Below are 12,147 nucleotides of genomic sequence, written 5' to 3' on the forward strand. Positions count from 1 at the left end.
GACGCCTGACATATGGCACTTTAATTGGCTTTGTTGTTTTCTGCTATGCTCCTCCATACCATATGCACGCTCATCCCCCTCCAATCCTCTGCTCTGTTGTTGCCTCCACATTGCATGGCCAAAATTCTGTTAGCAAATTAAATTAGCCTCTCATTTTGTTGATGAAAGCGTCTGGCAGAATTCCTCACTTCTGAGTTTCATGGTCAGTTTTTGGTGCGGTTCCTCCTGTTTTGAGTGATGCAGTGACAAATCTCCTTTAATGAGGAATTAATACCTTGGCTGGCCATGAGGAATGATAAGCAGGAGGAAGATTAACCCTTTATTGTTTGGCCAAGGAGATTCTGAGACCTGAAGGCATGAAGGTTATCTGTCAAGACTGGGTTCTACTGCACGCTCTGTTCACTTCACTTAAGATCTTTCTTGTCCTCCACAGGGATGTTCTTTTTGCAGTGAGCCAAACCAGCACAAAAACAATGATTACTATTAAATAATAAGTTATTGCAAAAGAGAGTTGGCTTGTTACACATTTCAGAGGATTTCTAATCAATTCTATCTAGTCTGATATATACAGTATGTAAGATGTCTGTGTGAGGAAGTTTCTAATATACTGGTATTTGAAATTAGAGTGTTTATTGTGCATGGAATTTAGAGCTGCAACTAACCATTATGTTAATTATTGATTTAGCTGATGTACTGATCGATGGTTTAGTCTTTAAAATGTCTTCCAAACAAGGAATAAAATGCATGTAGGGAGGTGGTCAAGGTGGATGGGTGGGCGTTAACATAGAGGACTTTCAATTCACGGAACAGAGTTTGCTTCCCGGGGAAAACTAAAGAGTTTCACCTAGGAAATGTGTGTTCCTTGGGAGTGTTTCCTAATCTTAACTAGTTGTTTTGGTGCCTAATCTTAACTTTCGTCAGGGCAAAATGCTCATATTTTGTGGACTAAATTTAACCGTAATCTTCCCCGAAACAAGCGGCAGCTCGCGGTGCTCTGTACCTGGCTCAAAGTCACTAATTTTCGGCTAAACACATCTACCAACTGCCGCTGATACGACCGAGCTGTGACAGAGGTCCGTAGTAGGTCGCGAAGCTCTGCAGATTTCTCCTGATTTCGTAGGCTATCATCTGGTGTGCATACATTTCTGTACGATATCATACGGACCCATTCATGAGAATGCCTTGACCAGAAGAGAGGGTATAAGTGTATCTTAAAGAGGGCTGGGTCGCCAAAATGGATATTTTAAGTATGGTTGCAGCTTACTACCACTAATTTTACCAGCCAGCTTTATACTTATATTTCTTGTCATAGACCTTTGTAACTGTCAAACTAGCGATTTATTTAAATTTGTAGCTATGAGAAGCTCTTTCATTTCATTTGTGCGTTACATTAGGAAAGAATAGTACATCCACAGACATAGCACACTCAAAAGTCCACTCTTTTTAGTATGCTTACCGACTTTTTTGCATGTACTTTATTTTGTCACTTTTCCACTGTGAACCACAACAACAGACTTTAAACCTGCTTAGCATTAGTACGTAGTATGGTGTCGGGACAGTTACCATTTGTTCACCTTTCTTACATATTGCCTCAGTATTCAAGTCAAAGCTCGGTTTCATCAATATACCACAGTAAGATTTCCACTGTTTCCCTTTTAACATCAGTCTAGTAAAGTGATGTTTATGAAGATGTCTGAACAGCTAAGGCTAGAGTTGTAGTAGTCTATATCCACGACGTTCCACTTCCGGGATTGCTGCTGCCGGAACACGCTCCTTTCACCCGGATGTCCATTACCTTTCTCTTTCATTGTGTTGGCATTCTAACCTCCGGTCGATTCATAAGGACTATGGTTAACTGCTCCTCAGATCTCTGCAGGGTAAATCCAGACAGCTAGCTAGACTATCTGTCCAATCTGAGGTTTCTGTTGCACGACTAAAACAACTTTTGAACGTACACATCTTCCACCAAAACAAGTTCCTTCCCGAGGCTATTTTGCAGTGGCACCTTGGCTCCGTCCGGCGCTTACAAGTAAAGTGTTCTTCCAATCGGGTGCAGCCATCGAGGTTGTGGAAGGGTGTAGCCTATTTTCTTTGCATGTCATTGGACATTGAAGAGAAATTGAGACCTAGCTAGTGGCAAGCCCATCAGGAAGCAGGGCGATCCCTCCCGTCAAAAAACGCCACCGTGGACACGTAGCGTTAGCATCACAGCTGTACAAGCTCATTGACCAAGCATATGCAGCAACTGTCATGGTGATTTCGGTTAGTGTCTGTCCTTCTGCAGTCAGTGAGGGTGAACAGTAAACAGGGACAGGACACAACTCTGCGGGGTGCCTCTGGAGGAAGAACAGCTCAGTTTTGTTTGTTAGGAGATAAGAAAATAGTAGATAAGCGTTTTTTTTTCCTACCTGTGAAGCCATCTGGACACACACATTGATAAGAGTTAACCAGATCCTGACAGGTTCCTCCATGCTGACACGGAGCAGACTCACACTCGTCCACATTGACTGAGCAGTTGTCTCCTGCCAACAAAACATATTCATGACATTCATATCTCTGTCCTCACCACTTCATTGTGAGTTAATGAGGCAATATACCAAGAAACTGAAATGTTTTTGTTGTGAACTGGCTTACCAGTGAATCCTGGCAAACAGCGGCAGATGAAACCAGCTGCCTCTTCGTAGCTGAAAGTGGCTTTGCTGAATTCAGGCAGCGTTCCGTAGTTCAGGATATCTGAGCGCTGGAAACACTCGCCACCATTCTTACAGGGATGCTGCTCACACTCATCTCTATCCAGCTGGCAGTTCTCTCCTTCGTAACCTGGACACACATAGACACAATTACATGTTTAAAGGATAAGTCTGTCTTAATACAGTACAGTAATACATTATATTCACTCTAATCATTTCTTTTAAAAAATAATAGAAAAGCTTTTGATGTAACTGATGTGTTATTATGGAACTCACGCAACTTCTAGGCAAGACCCGCCCTTCAATAGCATTCACACACTACTATTGGCCAGGCGTCCATGCTTACGCAAGGTAACGTAACCCTCCACCCTGTCTGTATGGATCATTGTATTAAGGTTAAGTTACATATAATAGCCTATTTGGGCTCCGTGTAATCAGGTATTTTTTCTGCTGAACCATAGCATTTGACAAACCAACCAGATTTAATTGACAAAGCACATCATGGCTACACTTCATCTACATCTGTATCATCTTTTAGTCTGATATGTTTAATATGTAAATAGTTATTTATTTTGAAAGTATCTGTTATGTTATGTAGCCTAGTCATTGTTTTCAATAAATAGTTCATAAACCTTTGTTTGACTAGTTTTTACTGAACCCAGCCATCACGCACCACGCTGTCACATCCTATGCCACCCACCACCACAAGTAAATTCTCAACCTGTGGGAAACACTGAATTGCTTATAGTTATTATGGACAGTCTTACAGTGACTAATACAAATACTATAACTACTATACTCTACTATACTATACTATACTGAACCTATTATTTAAATCTTTCAATCCATATGTGAAATCTGCACAAGGTATTTTTAGGACATGTACACAACATGCGCACACACACACACACACACACACACACACACACACACGCACACACACACACATACACACATGGACACACACACAAACACACAAAAATACAATGTACAAAATACAACGTCTGCACCTTTTTCTGTCGCAGTGTGCTCATGCATCCCTTTTCTTAAGTCATCACAGCCCTGAAGGACTTAGATCTTCTGTTTTGTGTTGCTCTACCATACATGCTGCATATTGCAAAGCACAGCCCTGCTCTTTTGTCCCCTCTTGTCCTCTAAATTCCAGGGTCAGATCAACCAACTCTTTTGTTCGGTTAGATTTATGTATGGGAAACTTCCTTTCCTGTCTTTTATTCTTTTAGTTTAGTGTTCAAGCAGAGCCATGTGTGGCTGTTGCAATCTACTGAATATTAACAAATTGTTCACGCTGTAATTATGTTATGTTGAATGTAATTGCTATATAAAGTATGATAACCTATACTGAGCAGTGAGTTTATGGGTGACTGCTGCTGTGTGAGAGTTGTTTTATAACAGGTGTAGAGTTGGTCCGGAGTAATGGTGTACCTGGCCAGCAGAGGCACTTGTACTGGTTGGTCGCCTCCAAACAAGTGGCTCCATGCTGGCAGGGGTCAGAAGCACATTCAGGAATATCCTCTTCACAGTGGTCGCCTACAAAGCCCGTCCCCTCACAGTCACACTCATAGCTGGGGGAAGGAAAAATAAAGACAAAAGGAATAGTGAATAAAAATTGCAAGGTTATATCATTTTGCTTAACATCAGTCACTGTGGTCACACGTGGAAGTTAAAGGTTAACTACATTTTTTTTTTCAACCTGGAACCTATTTTCCTATGTCTTTGTGTCTAAGTGACTGATGGGAACAACAATCTTTGACATTGGTCCATTGTTTTTTTTTAAACATAAAAACAGTTGCAAAATTGCATAAAAACTAAGCCACCAGACTCCATGTAAATAAACAGTAATTTTATCATCGTAAAATACACTTCATTCAAAGTTGACAAAAACAAAAAAAAAACTATTAAAAGCCGTTTTGGGTCGTCTTCCCACTTTTCCAACCATCACACTCTAGTTGTGGTTAAAATAAACACATAGTTTACCGATTTACATGTGAAAATATGTTGGCTCTATACACGCTAAAAGTATTTTATATATATATTTAAATATATATATTTTATAAATAGAGTCTGGTGGGTTTAGCATTAGCGACCTCAGAGATGTTTCTGGTAAACAAAAAGTTCTTAAATAGGTTGTAAAAAGGTCTGTAGGAATCCTTTCCATAATGTTGTCAGACATTTAGAATATCAATCTGAGCCTTTCAGTGGCAAGATAAAGCACTTTCAGTGGACCAAATTGACGATGCACATTTCCCTCATAGGGTTACAGCGTTCACACTTAATACTGGACCAATTTCAAAGATTGTTGTTCCTATCAGTCACTTAGACACAAAAACATAAGAACAACAAATATGTCTCTTGGTGAGGTGCGGTGGGTTACCACTTGTTTTAACTCATTCCATTCAAACATGTTGATAATACAACAGAAACCAAGTAAAACTGGGACAAGGAACAACTGTTTACTACTCTCATTCATCTAAAATGCATGTTTGATACCTTTCATATTATGTCAACACTAACACACCTAATTTGCCTGTTGGGCCACAGAGTAAAGAAAATGACACCACCCAAACTACAGTAGCAGTCTGTCCGACCGGTGGTGACATGTTGCTGTTCGTAATGTTAGATTTGGTTTATCAAAAGCGCTAGCAAAGCACAGTACAGAAAATAAGCACAGCAGAGACCACAGATAGGTCTGACCAAAATGTCGCAGTTGCAAATGACATCAGAAATAAACAAGTTTGTCGATTTCACATATCTCTGGAATTTAAATCAACGGGCAGTTGTCTACCCAGAAGGGATTTTTGTTAGTGAGACATCACAGTGATCGGTCTATAAAAGAGTTAGAATGTTATTTCAGTAACTGTACCCAACAATATCTACCTAAACTTTGCTGACATTAGCAACCATACGTTACTGGTCATACCAGACCAAATCTGAAAACCTTGTGCATAGGCCACAATTAATAAAACAGCATTATTTCAGCTGATTCATACAATAAAAGAAAAAAAAAAACTGCACTTATTTCCTCATCATTGTATTGACCTTTTGAAGGTGCACTGAAAACGATAACTCAGTTACATGAATGGGTGTGTAGTTGCCGCTCAGGGTGATCAGCTGAGTGGCGTCTAACAACTTCATCTTCTTGTTGAAACCTGCACTGATATACTGTTTTCTGGACCAATTTAGATCAGTTGTCTTGTATCCTACCCCTCCTCCTCACTCCCTGCTGTTCTACCAGGTATTCTCAGCACCTCCAGCCATCTAATGACTCATCACAATGGCTGACAGTAAGTGGATTAATTCTTATCCCTGCTGGTCAACTTTAATGTCTGCCATGCAGCCTCAGGCTGACACAACACACTGCTGGATGACACATCGGCCTTACCAGGCTCAACATGAGAAGGAAATATAACACAGACAGAGTGTAGAAAGTCATATAGAAATTTGCACTAATTATGATAAGACGGTGATCACTTACAGCCCCCCATCTTCCTCATTATATGAGTATAATCTTGATGTAATTGGGCATTTGATCAAATTCCACCAAAGCTCACATTATTCATATTCTGACATCTCATCAAAAACTACTTGGATAGGTTGAGTAAAAGATTGGGGTTTGGGTTGAAATACTAATGTTTGTGTTGTTACTAAAGAACTTTACATAAGGAACATGACGTAAGAGAGTTAAAAGTTAACTTACTATGTACTATGTAACTTCAAAAAAGTAATTGTCACATTTGGTTTTACACAGGACGGGAACCAACTGAGCCAACTGGTTGGTAGAGTTGGGCCCTACCGCATCATTTCTATGGTATTGTTAACTGGTAACGGCCATTCAATCGGCTGATAACATTTGAAGCGGGTGACTGGTCAACCAACATAACTTTTTGGACTGCTAAACCTTACAAAGGGCAACCTTCAAACTGAAGAAGGGTCTGAAGTAAGGTCTGAACTCTCCTCTTTTTTTCCTTTAATACCTTTCTCTTGAGAATCTTGAGTCAAACCAACTATAGAATTACCCTTGTTAAGCCTTTTTCTGTAACTGGCATGGATGTTGTTACATAAACATGGCACTGGAAACAAAATTCTGATTTACAATCAAAGGATAGAAAACATGTTACAGCATCAACATTTTCTGACAAGTTCAGTTACATATCAATATGAACCCTCAGGTGTTTCAAAGAGGAAACAATTTAATTTCAGCCTGCAGATTTACGATGAAAATTGGCGATCGCACCTTTTTAATTTTTTCAAAGGCCAATACCTCCTTAATTTTAGTATTATTTAGTTTCAGGTAATCAACATCACAGCAGCTGACTGTATATGTCTACATTTTGTTAGTTAAAAAACTCAAACATCAGTGGTCCGTTTGTCAGTCAACTGCATTCTGCCTCACATGTACTACAGTCCATTTGTATGTATCAGTGTTACTGTTTAAATCCGTGATGTGATGTTGTATTGCATTTCAAAGCATATCTGTGTGTAATCCTACCTGTTGACCCCGTCTATGCACTTGCCCTCATTCAAACAGGGGATGCTGGCACATTCATCTATGTTGACCTCGCAGTCTTGGCCCTGGAAGCCGGCCATGCACTCACACGTGTACGTGGCGATGTGGTCTCGGCAGGTGGCGCCGTTCTGGCAGGGATGCACCTCGCACTCATCAATCTCCACCTCGCAATTAATCCCTGCAGGAAACAGAGCAAGGATGGCAGTGGGCCAAGGAGTGGGATTGGCAACACACCTAATTATCTTAGCACACGTACAGATACAACACAATAACACTGGAACTGCCAAGAACTCAGCTGCACTGCAACACAGACTAATGCTACTTAAACAGAGCCATGCAACCTCTTTTCATAGAGTAGTCAGTGGTATAAAAACTCAACCCCCCTTACGCTCTATGCAAAGGTAAAAATAAAGCATACTATCTGTACTGAATGTACTAATCTCTCTTAATCTACGCCCTAAAATGCATTATAATTCATTCAAAGATCTAGAGATTTGTTTGAATAATACTCATGAAAATGTGCAAATTTAAAGTCACTGAATGCTGTCACCAAATACTGGATAACATAAGCACAGTCAGCATAAAAGTAATGCCATGACTATGTTATTCAAATTTTACTCTATCTCACTAAAAAGAGCAATAAAACCTCTCTCTAGAGCAGAGGTTTTCTAAGTCTGAAACTGTGCTACTACTGTGCAATATTTTTTTCACTAAACATTAATTTCCATGCTGAATCATCCAGTATGATCCAACCAGAACCCTTCCTGATTAAGGAATACACACCAAATATAGGTTTTTAATCAAATCAACAAAATTACCACAAATGTATTGCCACACATGGAATTGGCATTTTAACCCTAACCCACCAAGGGTCTGGAGCTCTAGGGCTTACCCTCTAGGTAATCAAAAAAAAAATGTCAGATCATTAGCGAAGAAGCTTTGATCCAAAACATACTTGAATAAGAGATTGTGTATCTCAATGGGTACTTCCTGGCTAAATAAAGGATAAATAAATAAATGCATTTCTCCTTTCAAAAAGCCAACCAGATGCAACCCTGGCTTACTATACACATTGGCTTACCTTTGAAACCCGGAGCGCAGTCACACCTGTAGTGATCCACCTCATCCAGACATGTGCCATTGTTTTGACAGGGTCGAGATGCACACTCGTTGATGTCTAAGTCACAGTGGTAGCCTTGAAATCCAGGCACACAGAAACACTGGTAGGCATTAACCCCGTCTTTACAGATGGCTCCATTCTGACAGGGCTCAGACAGGCATTCATCAATGTTTTCCTCACAGTTACTCCCCTGGTACCCAGCCGCACACTGGCACATGTGCCCAATGTCAGGGATGTCCATACAAGTGCCACCATTCTGGCATGTTTTCTCTGAACAAGTAGTCACATTCTCCTGGCAGTCCTGGCCTCCCATTCCCAGGGGACAGTGGCAGGAATAGCCATTGACTCCGTTGACACAGTAGGACTGGTTACCTTTGCAGGGGTTGCTCTGACATTCATCTACATCCTGGGTGCAGTTTAGCCCTGTAAAGCCATCCGGGCAATGGCAGGTGAACTCGTCAGACCCAGGCTTGCTGGTACAGTTGGTGCAGGGTGCCATAATACATGCGTCATACAGCTCATCACAGTTTTTCCCCATGTACCACACCGGTCCTTTGAGGCACACGCACACATAGTCACCCAGGTGGTCAAGACACGTGGCATTATTGTTGCAGGGAGATGACAAACACGAGTCTGCTGCTACTGTGCACAGTAAGCCTGGAATGGAAGACAAAATTGGAATTTAAGATGCAATAGACATCTTTCTATAAAAAATTATCTTTCTTAACAGACTAAATCCCAAACAGGGATGGAGAGAGGTGGTATCCAGTTGCCGAAACATTGCATATTCGTCTTGGTCCATCCCAAATTCTTGTGTAAGGTACATTTAGACAATTACAAATGTTTTGCATCATACCATACCACCATTATATAACATAGTATGTGTATATTATGCATGTTTGTCATTTTATTCCCTTTGCTTAAGTATTACTGCCTTGTTTAATCATTTTGTGTGCTTTTATTTATACGCTCAAGAAGTCTAATATTGAAATTGTCGTCTGTGTTACGTTTAAACCCCCATTCTGTGATGCATAGCACCTTGACTCCCCACTGCCACAAAAAGGTTGAGTTCATTCAAGGTCGACCATTTCTGACGGTTGCTGTCCATCTACAGCTGATTTAAGCTTTAAAGCTGCTCCAATTAATATTTTGATATAACAATGGATAAAATTACTATGTGCATACGCCCTGCTATGCCCTGCTACATCCTGCTATGCCCTGCAGTGGCCTGCTACGCCCTGCTATGCCCCGCTACACCCTGCAATGCCCTGCTAGCCCCTTCTACACCCTGTTACGCCCTGCTATGCCCTGCTACACCCTGCTATGCTCTGCAGTGCCCCACTACGCCCTGCTACATACTGCTACGCCCTGCAGTGCCCTGCTACGTCCTGCAGTGCCCTGCTATGTCCTGCAGTTCCCTGCTATTCCCTGAAGTGCCCTGCTACGCCCTGCTCCACCCTGTTACGCCCTGCAGTGCCCTGCTACGCCAGGAACTACTACAACTACTATTTCTAGTCATAGTTCCATTATCGTTATTGTGACTATTATTGCCACTTTTCATCACACCCCCAACCGGCACCGTCAGACACCACCTACCAAGAGGTAGGTGGTCGTGTTTGTAGATGGACAGCAACAGTCCGAGGTTTCTCCCTAAAAGGAAGTTTTCCTCACCACCCGAGGTTTCTCCCTATAAGGGAGTTTTTCCTCTCCACTGTCGCACTAAATGCTTGCTCTTGGGGGAATTACTGGAATTGTTGGGTCTTTGTAAATTATAGAGTGTGGTCTAGACCTACTCTATCTGTAAAGTGTCTTGAGATAACTCTTGTTATGATTTGATACTATAAATAAAATTGAATTGAATTGAAATTGAATGTGTAATGTGACAGAAAACTACGACCAGGTCTGCAGTTCCCCCAACTCTATGGAGATTTTTTACTTTTTTCAGCTGTTTTTTGTTTTACACGTATAAGAGAGTAAAATGATTAGCTTTTATGCTCCTCGACATTGCAACAATAGTAACAATACAAATAAAAACCAACAATAGAAAAGCATTGAAAAGGTACAAAAAAGGTAACCAAAAACAATGCAATACAATACAATAAAAAATGTTAGTATGATTGTGACATTTTTATGTTTATGTGTGTTTCTGTGAGCTACAGACAGGCAGGCAACAGGTCATTAATGTCCATTGTTCATAAGCCTGGTTGCCTGATGAAAAGAACTGTCCTAGACCCTGCTGGGCCAGACCTTAAGGCTGTGTTACCGCTTGCCAAACAGCAGCAGATGAAACAGTCCATGGTTGGGGTGACTGACAGACAAATGGAGAGACTATCTGGTGAACATATATTTGTATTTGGTGGAGACCAAAAGTGAATTAAAGGGAAAGTAAATTTTGCATATACCAAGTCCATACATTACAGTGGCTGACTTAAGACAACAAAATGCAAATAGTCAAGACACAATCAAATTAAGAAAACATCTTTGTTAATTTGACAACACATGCGCAGCATTTAGCAAACTAGCTGCAAATACGCACCACAAAACCAAATACATAAACGCACTGCAAATACAGAAACGATGCAAAATGAGAAGCACACAAACCCCGAAAACAAATGCAACAGAAAAACGCTGCATCCAGTTTACACAACAGAAGGTGAGGTTATGTCAGAGAGAGTGGCTATTTTGTTTTCCTAATTTTTTTATTAGATTTTTAATAAGTGTTCTACTTTTCAGTAACATATATGGGCTTTTGAATGTCAGTTGATTGTCAGTGTTGTGTTTACAATTTGTTGCCCCAAGTGGTCAAAAAACTCATATAATGCAGGTTTAAGTAAAGACCTTTTTTAAATTACATATATATGTACATTTTGTTAAAAGCTTTTATCTCCTTCTTGGTTATTTATTAGTGGCAAAACTCTAGAATGTGGATTTAGCTACATCATGGAAGTTAGCAACAATGGCTGAAGAGTGCCATCAAAAGAAACTTTATTAATAGAAATTCCAAGGAAACACATTACAGTAAACATTTTGATTAAAAAGTGACCTCCGTAAACTACACTAAAGAAGTGTAAGCGCTAATCTCCAAAAATACAGATAAACTCACAGATTACCCCTTTACATTCCGTGATCCAATATGTTCCCAAGAATATGACTAAGGGGACATACTAAATAATAAAAAAAGGCTTGACATGAAGGTATACAACTGAGAATTGGCACTTCAATTAGCTTTAAAGGAACTAAATACCTGTTGACTAACAGAGTACACTGCTCTCCCCTCATACAGTAGGCTTAAGCTGCATTACCCTCCGGCTTTTACAATGGTCTACATAGAATTATGATCTTTAGCGGTGCTATATGGGACAAGCCCCTCTTTCCTATGGACTTAAGGAAACAGCAGATGGTGTTAAAAGTAAACTTATTACATGGCCAAGCTAGCAGCTGTCAGTGTGGCCAATGAAAGTTTCACTCATTACCGTATGAACAGTTTGGAACTTAAGACTGTGATGTGTAGAACAATGGTAATACAACTAACAAGAAAAAATGCAATGATTATCTATCACACTCATGCTAAACATGAACCCATTCAGTCTGACCACCACTCTGTCCCACAGTCCAACACATTGGTTCAGAGCAAGATGGCTCAACAGCTATGCCTAATTGCCAAACATAGACTATAAAAATAATGGACGAATCTACTAGGCCTGAAAAGTGAAGTGAATGCGGAAGTGCCTTAAACCTGCATTCTATCTAATTTCCAGCAAAACGAAGTCTACTTCTATAGAAGTCTTTGGGAAAATTACTCTACTTCCCAC

At 40.4% G+C, this 12,147-nt stretch overlaps 1 protein-coding gene across 1 annotated transcript in view; it reads right to left on the reverse strand.

Moving 5' to 3' along the window:
• The window catches only part of LOC116050636 (protein crumbs homolog 1-like), a 43,465-nt gene that overhangs the window by 20,222 nt on the left and 11,096 nt on the right, over positions 1–12,147 (reverse strand). The window contains exons 2-6 of the mRNA XM_031300857.2: positions 8,297–8,992; positions 7,198–7,393; positions 4,134–4,273; positions 2,635–2,820; positions 2,409–2,522 (exon numbers count right to left, since the gene is read on the reverse strand). Of these exons, the coding sequence (XP_031156717.1) occupies positions 2,409–2,522; positions 2,635–2,820; positions 4,134–4,273; positions 7,198–7,393; positions 8,297–8,992 (1,332 nt within the window). The remainder of the gene's footprint in view (positions 1–2,408; positions 2,523–2,634; positions 2,821–4,133; positions 4,274–7,197; positions 7,394–8,296; positions 8,993–12,147) is intronic.

This window comes from Sander lucioperca, chromosome 2 (genome assembly GCF_008315115.2).
Source record: "Sander lucioperca isolate FBNREF2018 chromosome 2, SLUC_FBN_1.2, whole genome shotgun sequence".
Lineage (NCBI taxonomy): Eukaryota > Metazoa > Chordata > Actinopteri > Perciformes > Percidae > Sander > Sander lucioperca.